This window comes from Ostrinia nubilalis, chromosome 1 (assembly GCF_963855985.1).
Source record: "Ostrinia nubilalis chromosome 1, ilOstNubi1.1, whole genome shotgun sequence".
NCBI classification, from domain to species: domain Eukaryota; kingdom Metazoa; phylum Arthropoda; class Insecta; order Lepidoptera; family Crambidae; genus Ostrinia; species Ostrinia nubilalis.
The window spans coordinates 312,611-333,279 of record NC_087088.1 but is presented as its reverse complement, the minus strand read 5'-3'; the positions used below and the strand labels follow the sequence as shown (position 1 = coordinate 333,279).

At 41.3% G+C, this 20,669-nt stretch overlaps 2 protein-coding genes across 4 annotated transcripts in view; both read left to right on the top strand.

Annotated features, from left to right (window-relative positions):
* LOC135074877 (putative aminopeptidase W07G4.4) overlaps positions 1-20,669 on the top strand; it is a 166,754-nt gene that overhangs the window by 64,956 nt on the left and 81,129 nt on the right. The gene's annotated exons all lie outside the window — the stretch shown is intronic.
* LOC135074782 (very long-chain specific acyl-CoA dehydrogenase, mitochondrial) lies at positions 6,125-19,070 on the top strand. The gene is made up of 10 exons (XM_063969196.1): positions 6,125-6,412; positions 7,844-8,015; positions 8,712-8,861; positions 9,561-9,748; positions 10,729-10,870; positions 11,834-11,992; positions 12,753-12,899; positions 16,685-16,801; positions 17,559-17,727; positions 18,445-19,070. The coding sequence occupies exons 1-10, from the start codon at positions 6,345-6,347 to the stop codon at positions 18,981-18,983; spliced, it is 1,851 nt and encodes a 616-aa protein (XP_063825266.1). The 5' UTR covers positions 6,125-6,344; the 3' UTR covers positions 18,984-19,070.

Sequence of the window (20,669 nt, the reverse complement as noted above, 5' to 3'; positions counted from 1 at the left end):
GGCAAGTTTCCTTCTGCCGCGCTTCACTTTAAGGCCCATATCTTCAAAACTATAGGTATTAGGGCAAGTGTGGTGTCATTTTCGGATAATTAAAGGATGGCGAATTCATTTCTAGAACAAACTTTTTGCCTTTTCATACAAAAAAATAGAAATATTGAGAAAAAATCACAAAAACCAAAAAGTATTTTTTTTAATAAACGTCGTTTACTTTTAAACCATTGGAGATAATCTAATAAAAAAAATATGTACTGAAAGCTACATTTACCAGGATTATAAATATATACTATTGTATGGTACTTTTTTCGAAAAAAGTAGGTGAAAAAAATTTTTTCTTCAGGACACAGCGGGCGAATTTTACTGCGCGTCGGAAAAAAATATTTATTTTATCCATGAATTCATACTATTTGGTTCATAAGCAAGTAAGGATTATTATTTTAGAATTTATTTAGAGTTCCTGGCACATCAAGCTAACATGATTTGTATTTTTTCTTCAATTAATTTTGAACTCTATGCGTAACACATAAGGTTGAAAATAGCTTAAATACATTTTAATATTGAAAATATCATAAGAAGAAAGCACTAAATAAAAAACTTGAATTTGTCTAACTTAACGTCTAATGATTATTATTATTTTAATTAACACTTATTTCTACATACTATTGTACCAGTGATTTAACGGAAAGGTAAGTGTGAGGAAAGTGAGGATTGATAATCATAGTACGGGAGATTATTTTTAGCACAAAAGCTACGGCTGTGACCACTATACCTAGTTGTTTGTTCAGACAGCACCAGCTTCTGCACTACTTCTTGAACTTACATCTCCATCTCCATGTTGCTATCGACTCTGGTCCACCCCCAAGCAGTCGGGTAAAGGGAAGACTGAGTCGATTGCTTGCAACTGACCCTATACGCGAACCCCTTGATATACTGCCAGTAGCCAATGCTGATACAAAGCTGTCTGGGTTATCTTATGTAGGGCCACACCTAAGCGTAGTCCACAGCGAGCTATTAGGATCTTTATTCTCCCTTTTTTATTCCCTATCATCCAAAATCCTATGCATTAGTCTGAGTGAAAGCCAGCTAATTGTATTCTGATGCCGGATATGCTGACCCAAGCAGACACATCCTTACAGTATTAAGTGTTTCATGGACCCCACATGTATTCCAAATGCTCGAGAGCTTCTGTTGTTAGGCCCATTTTGTGGGACATGTGGTTTGTTCCCCAGTTTGCGTGCCTGTAATTGCTTGGGCGTACCTTTGATGAGTTTTCTCCATGACCTGTATTTCCCTTTAGGAATGATTTGGAGAGGCTTATATCGCGTTGGAGCTTTCCCATTCAGCCCTGTGCTTCTTGGATATGGCCATATTATGGCCATGAGGTATGCTTTTAGATAAAGATACTATCAGTTCTGACCCAATAGGTATCGTCTCTGACCCTTGTCTCGCTAGACTGTCGGCTCTCTCATTGCATTCGATCCTTGTATGTCCAGGTATCCCACATCAGCTACACTTTGTCATGCCTTCCGAGTTTGTTCATCTTTAAGATTGCATCTAGAATAATTCTAGACTCAACCTTCACTGAGGCGATGGCTTTGTTTAAGTGTTGCCTGGCTGTGGCTCAGGATGTAAATATTGCGTTTTTTATACCCCTGTTTTTTAGTGCACACATAATTATAGCGTAGAATTCAGCTTGAAATACTGTAGCAAACCTCCTTAAACGTTCACTGTGTTCGTATTTACAGTAGACGCCCGCTCCCGTTCCCAAGGCCATCTTGGCTTGGAGCTGTCAGTAAACCAGATTAGGCTGTTCTGTCGGGATTTTGGTCCTCTTTTCTAGTCGTCCCTTGTTCAAGATCTATCCACTTATTAGCTCAATCCACTGTGTTTTTTTCTCACTTATCATATTAATCCACTGGTATTGTTTTAGATCAAGTACCTCCTACTATTACTACATGCTTGACTATGAACGAGTGCTGTAAGTGCCCACAAACCTAGGCAGTTTTGTATCAGAATCGGCTACGGGCAGTATTACAAGGGCAGTAATCATGTCCTTATGATTTTTTCAAGTTATTTAAAAGGACAATGGGCAAAATGGTACCCGGCTCCAATAGATATGAGTCTAGTATCGTTTGAAAGGTCTTACCAAGATGAACAACTTTTACTATGACCACCAGCCTCAGATCTGGTTGTGTACGAAGATATACATACTTTTTTGCAGAATGGTACCCGGCTCCAATAGTTATGTTTGTAGTGTCATTTGAAAGGTCTTACCAAGACGAACAACATTTACTATGGCCACCAGCCTCAGATCTGGTTGCGTTCGAAGATAAAGATACTTTTTGTGTAACCTAAGTATCATACAGTATGAAAAGGGACGCGCTCGGGGCAGGGCACCGACGAGATGGTCGGACGCGGTGAGGAAGACGGTGGGCGGGAGTTTGCATCGTGCGGTCCACACAGCTTATGACCGCAGTCTGTGGAGGAACACTATCTGTGGTCGCGATCCTCATCAGTGAGGGACCGAGGAAGAAGAAGAAGAAGTATCATACGTGTCCATCGTATGGTACTTGGGTTATGCGAGGCAGGAAGGGTTTACTGCTCCAGCATCCTTCCTTAACTCTATAATTATTGATGGGGATAATTGTGAAATATATATTTTTATTTAAAGAAGTACTACCCCCTTATTAATAAAAAGTTACACCTAGGAAGAACCTTGGATTAAAATGACATTTCCATACCAAATGACAATTTAAGCCAGAGTTCAACTAGGGTGTAACTTGTATATTAATAAAGGGGTTAAAGTTTTATTACTTCTTAAGGGTTTTATTATGGGTTGCTAAAGCGAATAAACCCACAAGACCCAATAAGTCCATCCACAAGATGGACCGACGACCTCATAAAGGTAGCGGGAAGGCGCTGGATGCAGGCCGCCACCAACCGGCCATTGTGGAAATCATTGGGAGAGGCCTATGTTCAACTGGACGTCCTATGGCTAAAATGATCATGATGATGATGATGAAAGCGAATAAAGGGCTAATAGCTTGGGTAGTTCATCGTAGGTATAATCCTTTCCTTTTCAATGCTTCTTTTAGTTATATTAATAGATTGTAGTCATAATACATACTCGTATACATGGATGATTGTGTTATACTTTCATTCTAATACTTAGTGGAATTACTGCTTTCAAAACGTGAATTAGAACTGGCCCCATAGCAGACATTTTCCTACATCTAAAGGCCTTTTCAAATATATATTGGTTATGGCTATTGGAGCGGGTACCACTTTCCATACATTTGTGCCCATCATCCTTTAGTAGGTATATCAAGGGGTTCACGTATAGGGTCAGTTGCAAGCAACCGACTCAGTCTTCCCTTTACCCGACTGGTTGGGGGTGGACCAGAGTCGATAGCAACATGGAGCCTACATGGACCGATTTGCCCGTAGCTGCCGAAGCTTGCCTGGAAATGGTGAGATGTTAGTGCAAGAAGTAGTGCAGAAGCTGGTGCTGTCTGAACAAACAACTATAATGGTCACAGCCGTAGCTTTTGTGCTAAAAATAATCTCCCGTACTATGATTATCCTCACTTTCCTCACACTTACCTTTCCGTTAAATCACTGGTACAATAGTATGTAGAAATAAGTGTTAATTAAAATAATAATAATCATTAGACGTTAAGTTAGACAAATTCAAGTTTTTTATTTAGTGCTTTTTTCTTATGATATTTTCAATATTAAAATGTATTTAAGCTATTTTCAACCTTATGTGTTACGCATAGAGTTCAAAATTAATTGAAGAAAAAATACAAATCATGTTAGCTTGATGTGCCAGGAACTCTAAATAAATTCTAAAATAATAATCCTTACTTGCTTATGAACCAAATAGTATGAATTCATGGATAAAATAAATATTTTTTTCCGACGCGCAGTAATATTCGCCCGCTGTGTCCTGAAGAAAAATTTTTTTTCACCTACTTTTTTCGAAAAAAGTACCATACTATGGTATATATTTATAATCCTGGTAAATGTAGCTTTCAGTACATATTTTTTTTATTAGATTATCTCCAATGGTTTAAAAGTAAACGACGTTTATTTAAAAAAATACTTTTTGGTTTTTGTGAATTTTTCTCAATATTTCTATTTTTTTGTATGAAAAGGCAAAAAGTTTGTTCTAGAAATGAATTCGCCATCCTTTAATTATCCGAAAATGACACCACACTTGCCCTAATACCTATAGTTTTGAAGATATGGGCCTTAAAGTGAAGCGCGGCAGAAGGAAACTTGCCCCCCCTCCCCCTGCTACCACAGGGGGGGCTCCCGATGTCTACCGACGGAAATCTACTCAGGAGCACCCAAAGAACAACTGGTGCAAAAATGAGCCTTCTATACCAAAGTGGAGGGGTTCTTGCACTAAATTCCCTACTAATTGCAACTCGTCTAACTTGAAACTTGAAAATGGCACAAATCAAGTCGGCTTCGACGGTATTGCCAACATCAAAAACGAAGAAGAAAAAAAACTGCCTGTTGGACGTGATTCGAAGCCGTAAAACTATATTAAAAAAAAAGGTGTGGTGAGGGGGGGAGGCACAGATATGGATAGATCATGAAGCTACAGATAAAAATGGAGGCCAGACTCCCAATACCTACTTGAAGCACAAACTAAGTATCAGTATCTCGCTCTCTGTGGGCAGACTTGCTCTTTCTAAATAAACAAAAAATATAAAATTGCTCAAATTCAATGAAACCAATGTAAAATCTTTATTTCTTGACATAGGTATCATTAAAAATGATAAGTGTAGTTACTGGTAAAACGTTTTAGGAAGAAATTACTGTAAAAAATGTGAAAAATGTTTACAATGATCCAATGTCGGAAATCACGAAATAAACACTTACGCGTGGAATCTTATGTCACTTCCAGGACAGCACGTACTACCGCAACCACGCACTACAAAATTTTGCACCAATTCTTGTGATAAAACAATGATTATTTCCTGTAAACAATCTCAAACGAAATTAACTGCTTAATAAACAAATGCCGCCATGATGGGCCGGATTGGGCCGATGTTGCCACATGGTACCGATTACCCAGGAATTGGGATTGTAATTCCCTGATTCGCCAACACATTGAGCCTAAATGGCCGACAATTTTGTGATTTTTTATTTAACTAGGTAATCTTAGTTTCAAATATTAATTATTTATTTGTTTAACTTCTGATTTGGTTAGTGTATTGGCTATTTCGAAGAATTTACAAGGAGATTTAAATCAGAAGATAGCAATACTACAGTTCACACTAAAAAGAGAGGTAGGGCCGCAGAGAGCGAGATAGATATAAGTAGGTATTTGACTCAAGTTTTGTTCCAAACTCTGCCCTCCATTTTTATCTGTAGCTTCATGGGATAGATGCAGCATGTGTCAAAAATTGTATGAAGCCGAGCGTGCCACTTTTTAAACGTCATTAGTGTCATTTTAGCGAATTTTAGTGATTGCCGCAACGTAAAAGTAATCGTATCATCGTACTGCATTTGCAAAGTCATCGAATGATATCGTGCGACTCGATTCGAAAATTAATTAATTCCGATAAAACTGATAATTTGTTAAATACAAAACCAAAAACATCTTTATTTACCTTTTTAAAATAAATTAATTCTTACAAATCGTCAAATCTCGTTATTTTTTTTACCCTACCAGCAGCGTTTCAAGACATAAATTTGTCAAGTGCATGAATACATGCATCAGTGTGTGTCTTATTGTTATGAGTAAGTACGGTTCCTTGGGATCGGTATGAGTGCACCACATACAGGGACCATAGTTTTAACTCTTAAGAGTACATCGCAGGATATGTATTAAAAACAATGCTACTTTATACTTCTTCTACTGCTACTTTATTCTAATTAATTATTTGTTACTTGTGCTGTTAATTACAATTCTCAATCCGTAAATAATTTCTTCTTTCTACCGTGTTCGTACTACTGTCCTCGTAAAATCATCGTATCCGATTGTTGTAATCGGATTACATGAACATCACTCGACCATGTATGTCCATTTGGACATATCGGAATGGCACGCTTTGACGATCAACTTGCTGTATCTACTCTAATCCATATCTGTGGGGGGAGGTAACTTTTTTGCTGATTTTGACGTATGCATGCAATATGCATTTTGGTATTTTCGTGTCGTGAATGAGAAGTGTGAACAATTTTAATATTATACATAAAAAACTAAACAATAAATACTATATTTTTTGAGAACAGTTTACAAAATGCAATGCTAGACGTAGAATAAACATTGAATTGTATAATAATATTTATAGTTATTGTATTGTTCGAAAGTTTTATAATCCTCGAAGATGAATAGTGGCAAACTCCTTATGTGCGCTAGCCGCTGCGTCTCTGGAAAGCTGGTGCCGTTATACAGGTGAGCCAAAGAAGCCCCCAGCCCCCAGAATTCGGGCGCCATGGCGTGGGCCCAAGTGCCCTTTCGACGCTCTCCTTGGACTTTGTACCACAACCTTCAATGTGTTTTTATCGTATTAGATTTATCAATTGGAGGAAGTATCATTATTCTTCTTGTCCCAAATTTGCATTTTAACAATTACTTACATAATAGATTTCTATTTTAAATTATTTCATATCCAAATAAATGAGTTTATTTCATTCAATCTCAATTTATTGCATTCAAAACAATTCACACATTACATAAACAAACAAAAGACAGATAAAAATGATACTATTGCTCCAAGATGGCAAGGCTCTTTTAAATGGCACAGGTTTAGTTTCAACAGTCATTTTTATCAGATTTTACTCAATTTTATCTTTAAATTGCCTAATAAGGCCTCATTTTTCAACCATTGAATATCTTTTATCTCAAGAATAAAATTGACATTTCAACATATTTCTCATACAGAAATAGGCCAACTAACCTTTCCCTCTGACCCAATTTTATTCTTCAGTTAAAAGTAATTTGATGATTGAAATAATAGCCTATATAATTTAAAACAAAAAAAAATAACACCTAACATCAGAGGATTACTGCAAACGCATCGGCATATGCATAATCCGGTGCGGGTGATGTGGCACGGAGATGTGTTGTGCAGGGTGGAAACTAAAACCCGACTACGACAAAAAACGATGCTAAAAAAGTATAAAACAAGATTTTTAAAATACTGAACTGAACAAAGTTGCTAATGTAGTTGCATAGTAATTTTCATGTTTGGAAAACCGCAGTCCACAGTACTTTAATAATTTGCGAACAGTTTTTTTTTCAAAATTTTATTTTACCGTTTTGTCGGCGTGATTAATATACATACCTCAACAAAATTACAGCTCTCTAGTGCCAATAGTTTCCAAGCAAAACCTCGGACAGAGAGACAGACATATCGAAACTATAAGGGTTCCTTGTCAGGACTACGGAACCCTAAAAATCTTTATGGAAAAATATTTTTTTACTGGTTTTTTTAAACAGCTATTTCATACTTGAACACCTAATATTAACATTGTTTTCGAACATTATAGTCAATTAATATAAACTCCCAGCGTTACATTAATTCTATTTTCGGATATTGATTTAAATCAGTGATTTTTTTTTCCTTTTCTAATCTGCTACTTGGCAATCTGTTTCCGCGAAACAATAATCCAATTATCTGTCTGATTCCAATCCGGTTCTTGAGGCGTTCAGTAAGAGACTAGTCCAGTGAGTCATCTCTTATTCTTTCACTGCGAATCTTTTCGCTAGGTTTTGAATGCTATGTCTCTTCAGTCTAGAAAATTTTTATTAAAAAATTTTTATTAAAAAAATCATGCAATAAAAATCGTGATTGAAATGATGCAACCCTGGTGTTGTGTGCAGCGCGCGCGGGCGGGCGTCGCAGGCGGCGCGCGAGAGCACGTCGTTCACGCTAAACCTGTTCCGCGGGCGCTTCGAGCCCGCGCAGGTGTTCCCCTACCCCGAGCCGCTGTCCGACGACCAGCGCCAGACGCTGCAGGAGCTCGTGCCGCCCGTCGAGAAGTTCTTCCAGGAGGTAATGCTGTGCCGAGCTTCATGAATTTGGTTATTACCTATTTTACTTTTTTATCTTAAGAACAAAAAAAAAGAAAACATCTGATTATGACCCAAGTCGATTGCAGATATACAGAATAAAATGGAGAAAAAAACTATTTTACTGAGTTGGACTGGCACACCGATGGTCTCGTACGACTTGTAGTTATGTAAATAAAAATGTCAATGAAGCCCTTTTATATGTTACCCCACTGTTTCGCCTGTTTGGCATAAGTACAATAATATTGTTTAATCCTTCAAGCTCCGCGAATCTAGACACAATAGATAATCAATTGTTATGACATTAATTAATGCCGTCTGGGACTCAATCGGTTAATTGATAGGAATAAATAAATTAATAATTTAACAATTCACATGCAACATAAGCAATGTCTAGATAACGGTATTCAAAATCATGATATGGTGATATACAAGAACAACCCACCACCACCCATGGCCTTACCAACTTTGGGTTATACTGGCCGAATCGCGGGAGGTGTGCGCGGAATTGCGGCTGCCTAGGGCAGATTGCACTCCACCGCGCCACACTTCTTGACTCCCTACAAGTTATATTTCTTCGTCCTTGTCCCTATAATACAGTTCTCCCCCTTCTGGGGCCTGACAATCCAGGCCTGATATACAAGAACAGCAGGAGCATAACGTGTCGGGTGTCCGGCAGGTGAACGACCCCGCCAAGAATGACGCGGACTCGCAGATCGAGGAGCACACGCTGGCCGGGCTGTGGGAGCTGGGCGCCTTCGGGCTGCAGGTGCCGGGCGAGCTGGGCGGGCTGGGGCTCAACAACACGCAGTACGCGCGCCTCGTCGAGGTGCGTGCTTTCCTATTCTCACCCTTCGCTCGATCTTGCCAACGGTGGCGTAACTACAGAGTGGCCCCCCGAGCTTAGGGGGGGGCAAGAAAAATACTTTTTTTACAAAGTTAGATTTAACTGAAATGCACACATAAAATTTGCTTGCCAGGATTAGAGAATTAATACTGAACTTGATCTAGTATTAGTACATCTCATAGGCTGGGTTGCACCATCTAATTTTGACAGTAACTATGACGATAATCGGTGCTTTTTGTATGAGATTTGACAGATTTTTGACGTTTGTTAAAGTAAGATGGTGCAACCCAGCCATAGTAATTAATTAAATTTTGTAATAATCGCTCAACGTCATATTGATGTTCTTGTTTTTTTTTGCAACCGCTCGCACACCAAGAATGAGTGATGACGGTAGGTAAATATTTTTCCTCCAAACGCTATTCGAAGTGTGTGTACAGCTCGACCATACCAGAGTAAATACAAATGAGTAGGTCATCTTCATAGAAACGCACGGGCGCGGTTTGTATGTGAGTGCGTATGCGTCGCGCACGCACACACTGACAAAATTTAGCGTGGATTAGCGGGGAGCCAGTCGTGGTTGCGCTACTCATTTGTATTTACTCTGACCACACGAGCGGGCCCGGACGCAAGGGCGGGTCGGGCCGCGTGGTCGAGCGACGGCGCTGACGGTGGTCGTGGCAGGTGGTGGGCGCGCACGACCTGGGCGTGGGCATCACGCTGGGCGCGCACCAGTCCATCGGCTTCAAGGGCATCCTGCTGTTCGGCTCGCCCGAGCAGAAGCAGCGCTACCTGCCGCGCGTCACGGGCGGCGAGTACGCCGCCTTCTGCCTCACCGAGCCCTCCTCGGGCTCCGACGCCGGCTCCATCAAGTGAGTGCCCGTACCCACGACGCGACACCAAACACAAACAACGAGACCGTTAAATAAATTACGCTTAAGATGCTTTTATGTACTAACACAGAATATAAATTCTTATATTATCTTCTAGTGTGGAAATACTCAGATCGATAGAGTTGGCGAACATTGTGATTTTATAGCACAGACTAGCTTTTGCCCGCGGCTTCACCCGCGTGAAATTTAGTGTCACAGGTCGGCATAAATTATAGCCTAGGTAGTTATATGTTAATCTGGGTTACAAACAATAATACTGTAAAGTCAACAAAATCCGTTCAGTAGTTTTTGCGTGAAAGAGTAAAAACATCCAGATATCCAAACTTTCGCATTTATAATATTAATTTAGTGAAATACAATTCTTAACGCTAAAGATTAAATAACGTCATAGATTTGTATTTAATTTAGTTAAGCAGGGTTATTTGTAGAACACCAGCAACTTATACTGTAAAAAAATAAATATTAATTAAAATTTCCGCTCGAGTCTACGCGCATCACCGAGTTCGGCGTCAATCGGCGAGCGCGAGGGTCACGTCGTTCTTTCGTATATGAATAATAAAACATAAGAGTTACAAAACATCACGACGTACAAGGCAATAAATACCATGAAAAATCATTTTAGTTTAACGTATTATGTTAAAACTCGCAGAACAATGGTTGTCGTATGTGATGTTGTATAGTTATCGAGCGGTGTGATGTTGCGGGTGTTTTACAATGACCCTGTATAAAGCCTGGTCCGTGAGCACGTAGAATTTTGTCTAATGACCCCAAGCTACCCATCCTTATCGTTCGCGCGCAAATATGTTGCTGTCGCGCTCGCACACTCACTGCGGGCGCTAGTCGCACAGTCGCGACAGCAAGGTCATTGGACAAAATTCTACGTGCTCACGGACCAGGCTTTAGACAAGCTGGCCCGCCCGGTGCGGCGGTGCGGCCGGCTGAGCGAGTGTTGTGCGCAGGACGCGCGCCGTGCTGGCGCCGGACGGCGAGCACTTCATACTCAACGGCTCCAAGATCTGGATCAGCAACGGCGGCATCGCCGAGATCATGACCGTCTTCGCGCAGACGCCCATCGAGAAGGACGGCAAGACCGTCGACAAGGTGAGCCTGGTCCCGATACAAACAAACACGTTCATGCACACAAATGTTTGTACTGTCAGGCCTGTTCATCTCCGCGAGTTCACATCGAAAACAAAATACGCACGATGCCCCCCTACAGGATTACTATTCGACAAGGCCTCACATACGAGCGAACTTTACTCACGCACGCGTATTCTTGTGTATGATGGAAAAAAATAAAGATGTACTAAAAAAATTAAAATAATGGTGTACTAAATACTGTGCAGTATTTAACTGCCTAAATAATAATAAAAACACAGAATGTACTTTTTTAAGTTGCCTGAAGACACTGAGAGGTAAATAAGAAGTTAATATTATTCATGATAATTCATGCTAAATCATGTATTTCCTCCGCCATTTTCTGCAGTTTGGCACCTCAAGTCACATCATTTTACCGAAGTCAGCCCTATAGCTTCGGCGCAGTACCGATCACTGACGTTTGTCAACAAAATGGTGCATGATTCTTGAGACAAGCTAAATTACACCATATTGTTAATGACATTGAGCATACATTTTTTTAAATACCTTCGCGAAGTAAAACTTCTGTACGTAGTACTTATTATTATTCTGTGGTACTGTGCGGGAATCGAACCCGCGAACTCTGGCGTAGTGGTCCGTTACGAACCTTTACACTGAACGGCCGTCAATAACCCGCTCGACGGACGGGTGCAGTTAACCATTGGCAATGAGGGCTATCGTTTTTATACTTAACAGTTGGCACCCCTGGCGATTGACAGGACCTTACTCTACAGTGGCGCCATCTTGATGAGTGCAAATGCGATAGTCCTCCTACCACTTTCGCGCTCATCAGTTGGTGCCACTGTCTTCGCTACTAGCAAGTGACAGGACCTTACTCTACAGTGGCGCTAACTGGTGAGCGCTAAAACGATAGCCCTCATTGATTGATGTGGTCGGGTGCACTGTGACTCACTGGGTGTGCCGCAGGTGACGGCGTTCATCGTGGAGCGCGGCTTCGGCGGCGTGTCGTCGGGCCCGCCCGAGAACAAGATGGGCATCAAGTGCTCCAACACAGCTGAGGTGTACTTCGAGGACGTCAAGGTGCCCAAGCGCTGCGTGCTGGGCGGGCTCGGCAACGGGTTCAAGGTACGATCCGCTTTCGCGTTCTTTTGATTCGGTTTTCGGTGACATACGTTTGTCATTTCTTGCCGTACCGGGGCCCCGATTGCGCTAATTTGTAATTTGATTCAATCGCGTTTCATTTCCCTCCAGTCGCGCGCCATTTTCATTCCAGTTGATGTTCAATTCGGTATTACGGTAAAGTTAACGCGCTAACAAAGACGAAACAACAGATTTATGCACTTTTCATTAAAAGTCCGAACACCTTATTTTAAAATTAAAATTACTAAAACAGCAAATGTTCGTGAAGCGTTTGACTTGAGTCTGGAAAAAAGTATCTTTCTTTTACTCAAAGGCTCTGTTGCAGTGCGTTTACGTTACAGCTTCGTTTGAACTAGCCTTCAAAACGAGCAGATGTTCGTTTGTCGTCCAGTCGCGTTGTAGTTGAAAATTTTTAGCGCAATAGGGGTCCTGAGCCCCGATTACGGTAATTTTTAACGTCTCCAATCCAGACGCGCTTCATCGATTCTGCGATACGATATCATACGATTGGTCAAAACAGCTGACGTACGCTGTTTTTTTTTTGTGTTTTGACCAATCGTATCGCAGAATCGATAAAGCGCGTCTGGATTGGAGACGTTAAAAATTACCGTAATCGGGGCTCTGAGCACCGATAACGCTCCGAACGGACGATGCGATGACGACATTTCGAACGCGGAAGACCATTTCACCGCGACGGCACAGTCGACGTCTGGCGTCCCTTCGTGTCTCACGCTCCCGTCCGCAGGTGGCGATGAACATCCTGAACAACGGGCGCTTCGGCATGGCGGCGGCGCTGTCCGGCACGCAGCGCGCCGCCATCGCGCGCGCCGCCGAGCACGCCGCCACGCGCACGCAGTTCGGCAAGCGCCTCATCGAGTTCGGCACCGTGCAGGTACCGACTCTGACTGAGCCGAGTTTACGAGCGACCGATGAATCTTTACCTCCCGCTTCTTTCTTCTTCATGCGCCCGATCGACCTCTCCTGCGCTCGCTTCCCTCTAATCCGTATCTGTCCTTTTAGGGTTTCCAAGCTACCTTAATCCCTCTGTCGAAGAACGATCGCATTGGACTCTGAAAATCCTCCACCTGTGATATGATGTAATGCAGAGCTCCTGCACTACGAACCATGGACAGAGATGAACGTAACCCTGAGCGACGAGAATGTGGTGAATTATATTTTCAACTTGCAATATGCATTATTGATATAGGGTATGTTCGAATATGCATTAAATTGAAAGTACTGCTCTTCATAGGCTCTCACTGTTGAAAAAATTGTTCCGTTGTGTAGGTACTGTCAGTATACTGCCGCAGTACCCTAGGAGAATACAGGGTGTCCCGTAATGTAACGTCAAGCCGGAACTGGGTGTTGAGGCAAGTTGTGCTGGTTATCAGAAAAATATAAAAAAAAATCTATGTGGCATATTTTAAAAATAATAGGCATTTAAAAAAAATCAAAAAATTCTACTCCAGGTGACGGTCCTTTTGCTCGTGTTGCCACAAATCTCCACTTTTTCCAAATTTTTTTTTTGTTATGTAACCCTGAATAATGCTTCTCTAAATTGTTATCAAAATTACAAAACCAGCTGCTCCAGCTTGGATGAAAAAAATACATTATTCCCAAAAAAAATTTCAAAATAAAAATTTTGCCTAGTTTAAACTGACTGTACTGAAAAAAAAATGTACTAAGCGAGTGTGGCAAGTAACGTCATAATTTGGCGCATTTAGTAAGGATTCCAAAATGGTATAACACTTGGTAAATTTTTGCTGTAATTGTCGACAATTTTTGGTTTTTTGGAACAAATCCCGTTTTTAACTTTATCTACCTTGGTTAAAAACAGGGTTCGAAAATATCCGATATTTATTATAAATATCAAAATATCGGATATTTATGATATATATCCGATATATATCAACTTTGATATATATCAATTTTGTATGAAAGCCATAATATTATTTTATTGTATTATTCATGAATACTATTGCATAAGTGTTACATAAACATGTTTTTAATGTTTTTAAAACTTAAAATCAGACAAATAAAGCAAAAACATAAAATTTCTTTTAAATACGGCAAAATCAACTAAAAAAATAAAAATCTTATGTCAAAAAGTACAAATACAGTAACAAATTTTAAAAGTTGATATATATCATTAAAACCTGCTTGATATATATCGGATATATATCCGATATATATCAAGATATATATCCCTTGATATATATCCTCGAACCCTGGTTAAAAATTATTATTCTAATGTGCCCAAAATTCAAGTTTCTGTGACTGACTACCGTACAGTCAGTCACAGAAACTTTTGTCACCATGACAGTAATTAGTAGATGACATACTGTGACAAAAGTCACCCGTGCGCGCGCGCCTTTACTACCTGCTCTGCCTGCACTTGTACTTGGTAACAGGGATAATAAGGATATGAAGTTTCGGTTATGGATACGGTTACGGATATTAGAATAATATTTTACCGGTTTCGGTTACGGTCACGGATATGAAATCATTTCAGATTATCCGAAAGTCTCGGATAATTTCGGTTACGGAATTATTAGAATTTCAAAAATGTAGGTATAATACAAATAGCAAGATGCTGCGTGAGCGTGACCTACATAGCTACTTTATGTACCAACTAAGACGACACCTATGTATGATAAAGGTAAAACAGGCTGGCATATTAGATGGTGCCAGCGAATGCCAGACAAGTTGGTAACAAATATTAAGATTTAAGGTACAATTCCAAGACGGGCCGCAGACCGCAAACTGCAACCGCAAACTGCAAAACTATGAAATCGGCAGCGCGGCATTGCAGCTGCGGCGTGTATACTGCAGATTTCATAGAGTTTTACAGTTTGGCCTTTATCCGAAACTATCCGTAACTTTTGAATCAGTTTCGGTTACGGTTATGGACATTTTTTTATTTCGGATATCCGATAGTTTCGGTTACGGTTACGGATATCCATAACATCCCTGCTTGGTAAGATGGCCCTCTCCGTCCGGGTCATACCTTTTAAAATGGCTTCTCCACCTCACTTAAGCCAGAAACTTGAATTTTGGGTACATTAGAATAATATTTTTAACCAAGGTAGATAAAGTTAAAAACGGGATTATTTCCAATAAACAAAAATTGTCGACAATTACAGCAACATTTTACAAAGTGTTATACCATTTTGGAATCCTTACTAAATGCGCCAAATTATGACGTCACTTGCCACACTCGCGTAGTACAATTTTTTTTCAGTACAGTCAGTTTAAACTAGGCAAAATTTTTATTTTGAAATTTTTTTTGGGAATAATGTATTTTTTTCATCCAAGCTGGAGCAGCTGGTTTTGTAATTTTGATAACAATTTAGAGAAGCATTATTCAGGGTTACATAACAAAAAAAAAATTTGGAAAAAGTGAAGATTTGTGGCAACACGAGTAAAAGGACCGTCACCTGGAGTAGAATTTTTTGATTTTTTTTAAATGCCTATTATTTTTAAAATATGCCACATAGATTTTTTTTTATATTTTTCTGATAACCAGCACAACTTGCCTCAACACCCAGTTCCGGCTTGACGTTACATTACGGGACACCCTGTATATGATATCATAAGTAGTATGATTATAGCACTCTAAGGCCCGGTTTTTTGATTCGTAGTTAAAATAACCAATGGTCAAATTTGACAGATGTCAAATGACAAGTGGTTAAATATCAGAAAAAAATGATTTTCGAACAATGGTTAGCTTGACTTTTAGTACATTTTTTAACTATTAGTTAACATTTTGTTAATATTTAACCATTAGTAACAAAATTTAACAATTTGTTATTTTAACTATGAATCAAAAAACTGGGCCTAAATCAAAAAATCAAAAATATTTATTCAGTTTAGACCACAAGTGGCACTTATGAACGTCAAAATGTAAATAATAAAAAAAGAAAAGGTAGCCCTTATGGGGCACTTTACATGTCTCCTTATCTTTTGGGCCCTACCAGCGCTTCGAGACAAACATAAAATATGGCAAGTGCTGAGAAGAACTGGTGGTCTCAGTAGATATTTTGATCACGAGATCAAAAAACATAACCATTCAATTAAAAATGAACTCTGTGCTAGTGTTTTTTTCATTTCAATTGAATTTTAAAAACCACACTTTCAAATAATATTTCTAGTTGAAGGCGACAGCACATACTGTAAATTTTTATTGCAAATAGCCCCTATTGCGGTGAATTAAAGCGCCATCCAGTCTTTATCTTTACATCATCGTCCGTACATGACAAATTATTTGATTTGAAAACACTGTCGAAAAATGTGGTTGACAATGTAATGGACTGCGTTCCGTATAAGTACAGTAAACCAGTATAGCAAACTAAAAAGGAACACCTTCACACAATATACTGGATTGACGTCATACCTTACAGTGATCACAGAGCATAACGAAACATACCCTTTAAATAACTTTATAACTGCTCCAATAGATATTGTTTTGTCTCTTGACTATGGAAAATTTTTCAACAACAAAAATAAAACCGTTCTTGAGTTTTAGCGAGAATCGAGACTAAAGAAGAGCGATTAATGTTTATACTACAAAGATATTTAGAAGATTTAGATTTAAAGATAAAAGAAATGTAATTTATTCGGCGTGCAATTGAAACTTTTGAAACGATTTACCTTTATGTTGCCGTTTATGATGTGCAGGAAAAACTGGCGCGTATGGCGATGCTGCAGTACGTGACCGAGTCCATGGCCTACATGGTGTCGGGCAACATGGACTCGGGCGCGCAGGACTACCACCTCGAGGCCGCCATCTCCAAGGTCACGAGCGTCATAAAACTCATTTATTTTTGCAAATAGGCTTTTAAAAACCACTTTTACATGCTTTCGTCCGCGATGATTTCCACATCGACCGGTCGGCAGCGGCCGGCATTCAGCGCCTTCCCGCTGACTATACGAGGTCGTCGTCTCATTTTAACGATTGATATCTCCATCCACGAAGACGCGCCCCACCAATTTTTGGTCGAGGGAAGCGCGGGGTGCGAGGAGTTCGATCCGAGCGTCATTATTGTAGTGTGCGTGTGCACTCATGGCTAATTTAGTGCGTACCGACTCAAACATCAGCGGAAGAATGGTGAGGCGCGTCTTCGTGGATGGCTATTCAACTTCGAAGTTATCAAGTGAGAACATAACTCGTCAACCGTTTAAGGCATATTCTATCTATTATTCGTTGCATATGTGCTGTTCGTTTTCCTTTCCTGTTTTTTGTAAATAAATCAATTACCATCGAGCGAATATAAGTCAGTCAGTTTCTTTATTTGTTTACACTAATAAATAGTTCTTACAAATCGTCATTTTGCTCTTATACCAAAACGACTTCTGGGGGCGAAGTGTGAGATTACTTAAACGCATTCGACGTCGACTGCGTAAAAAAGTGACATTAAACGTATGACTGTCGACGTATCGTACAGCGCCCCTGGCGGAAACTTTCAAGAAGTAAAATGTTCATATATTAGACGTCAGATGTAAACTCGCAGCTTCACCCTCCGAACGGCTTTGTTCACGATGAACTGTGCAGGTGTTCGCGTCGGACGCGGGCTGGGCGGTGGTGGACGAGGCCATCCAGATCCTGGGCGGCATGGGCTACATGAAGGCCACGGGGCTGGAGCGCGTGCTGCGCGACCTGCGCATCTTCCGCATCTTCGAGGGCACCAACGACATCCTGCGGCTGTTCGTCGCGCTCACGGGTACGGCGCTTTTCGTATTCGCGCGTTGATCTCCCGATTTTGTTTCGATTTCGTTTTTATGCGTGTTCGATCGTCGCCTCCGCGGCGTTCGCCTGTTATAGTTCCAAAATACTGAACTGTCTTGTGCATGACATTGACAGTGGGGCGCCACCGTCAATACCGGATCGCTGGTTCCGATTTTTGCCATGTTGGAAAAATCCCCCTGTCATTGAGTTTGGTGGGACAGTTCAGCGTGGGTCATCTAATATAGATGACCCACGCTGAACTGTCCCGCCAAACTCAATGACAGGGGGGCGCTACCATCGTTCAACTTTATGGTTTCCAACATGGCAATAATCGGAACCAGCGATTCGGTATTGACGGTGGCGCCCCGCTGTCAATGTCATCGATAGGACAGTTCAGTATTTTGGAACTATACCTGTTTTGAAGTATGGTTCGATCGGATGACAGTGATTAAACGTTAAATGACAAATCGCCGAGTTGCGATCCTATCGAGTAAACGTTTTATCGAATCGACACGTGAATACGGATTTAGGACTGTTTTTCGATAGGACGCCTGAACGTCAACGACATTTCAATATTTCAGTCATTTTTAAAGATATCAAAAAAGTAAAAATACAGCATTCATTCAAATTTTTTGTAGCTTTTTTGGCATCTTCAACAAAAATCGTGCGCCAGGTCCATTGTTAATGATGAATTAACGGGATCGCGTTGCAGGCATCCAGTTCGCGGGCTCGCACCTGCAGGAGCTGCAGCGCGCCTTCAAGAACCCCGCGGCGAACCTCGGGCTCATCTTCAGCGAGGCGGGCCGCCGCGCCTCCGCCGCCGTGGGGCTGGCGCGCGCGCCCGACGTCGGCGCGCACGTGGCCGAGCCGCTGCGCGCGCACGCCGCCGAGCTGGCGCGCCTCGTGGCCGAGAGCGGCCGCGCGGTCGAGGCCGTGCTCGTGGCGCACGGCCGCGGCGTCGTGGACCGCCAGTTCCAGCTGAACCGCCTCGCCGCCGCCGCCATCGACGCCTACAGCGCCGCCGTGGTGCTGTCCCGCGCGTCGCGCGCGCACCGCCTGGCGCTGCCGTCGGCGGCGCACGAGGCGCGGCTGGCGGCGGCGTGGGCCGAGGAGGCGGCGGCGCGCATCCCGGCGCTGCTGGCGGCGGCGCGCGCGCCCAAGGACCTGCGCCGCTACGACCTGCTGGCGCGCATCGGCGCCGACGTGGCGGCCGCCGGCGGCCAGCCCGTGCCCAACCCGCTCAACCTGTGACACCCGCCGCCTCCGCCGTGTACATACTAGACTAATTGATGAGATCTATATTTATTATTTACGCTGATAGAATATTTTTATAGCACACCTCGTCTTTTTATTTGGAGTGGTGCAGGATGGAATCTGATTCTCTAGCGCGGTATGACGATGAGTACCGCGTACGGTGTGGACGCTCCCTGCCTGCCTCTGTCGGTTAACTCGTAGACTCACAGTTACCGACTGCTAAGGAAGTAAATCAGCTTTTATGGTACAACGTAAGTAGAATTACAGCCCAATGAATATACAGCAAAGGCCACCGTAAAACTTAGGCTTACGTTATACCATAAAAGCTGATTTTTATGTATAGTATTTGGGCAATGATTAAAAGTTATTTCCTCATAAGCCAGATAGTTTTGACAGTCCCAACTCCTTGCCAGGCAATCTTTTGAGGGTAGCTGCCAAAGCCACGATGACCCAAACTTCATGATACACCAATATTCTAATCTATATTGGGAGCATACGCTGACAAACTCAGCTTTTATAAAATGACGTAGGTCTGGCGTTCACCAGTTCTTAGTATTTTGGTGACCACTCACAAATACAAAGCTCAACTTACGCCTCGCAAACTGTACGCGTTCACCTTCATGAGCTTATGACGTGTGCTTAGAACGCGTTTGTCTAGTGAGCGGAGAGTCCTTTATCCATGAGACACTGTTATTGCTAAATATATATTTAACTAGCTGTGCCCGCGACTTCGTACGCGTGAAAACCCGTTTTCGCAACATTTTTCATTTTTGCTCTGCACATATTACTCGTAGCGTGATGGTAGGTATACAGGGTGGAAACGATAAGTAATCTCACTCGATTACTTCTAAACTATACAAGATATCCAAAAATTGGTTACTGATCCTGAAAGTGCTTAACGAGCTCTATCCAACGGTACCAAAAATGGGTTACAAAATAAATGGGATCTATTCGAAAATTCAATGTTTCCAGCTTCCATACATTTAGTAAATAGTTTAGAAATAATCGAGTGAGATCACTTATCGTTTCCACCCTGTATAGCCTATAGGCTTCCTCAATAAATGAGCTATCTAACTGAAAGAATTTTTCAAATCGGACCGGTAGTTCCTGAGATTAGCGCGTTAAAGTAACAACAAACAAACAAACTCTTCAGCTTTATAATATTAGTATAGACTAGCGGCCGCCCGCGACTTCGTACACGTGGATCCCGTTTTACCCTCTTCATCTATCTTACGCGGTTTAGATTTTTTCATACAAAAGGATTTTCCCGCTAATTCCCGTTCCCGTGGGAATTTTGCAATATCCTGTTGTAACTAAGCTTTAGGTTTACTAAGATACTTGCATGCCAAATTTCAAGCGTCTCACTTAAGCGGTTTAGATTTTTCATAAAAAAGGATTTTCCCGCTAATTCCCGATCCCGTCGGAATTCCTAAGTATACTATAACCTGCCCAGGAGTACGAAGAACATTTGTACCAAGTTTCGTTAAAATCCGTCGAGTAGTTTTTGTTTCTATAAGGAACATACAGACGGACAGACAGAGACAGACAGACAAAAATTTTACTGATTGCATTTTTGGTATCGGTATCGATCACTTATCGTTATTTATTTTGAAAATATATTTCATGTACAGAATTGACATCTCTACAGATTTATTATAAGTATAGATAAATCTTTACGTGTAG

Excerpts from the sequence above, each read along its gene's own strand:
- LOC135074782 (XM_063969196.1), top strand. The coding sequence starts at position 6,345 with ATGAATAGTGGCAAACTCCTTATGTGCGCTAGCCGCTGCGTCTCTGGA. Across the intron at positions 9,749-10,728 it reads TCCGACGCCGGCTCCATCAA|GACGCGCGCCGTGCTGGCGC; the intron begins GTGAGTGCCCGT and ends TGTTGTGCGCAG. Across the intron at positions 17,728-18,444 it reads GCTGTTCGTCGCGCTCACGG|GCATCCAGTTCGCGGGCTCG; the intron begins GTACGGCGCTTT and ends ATCGCGTTGCAG.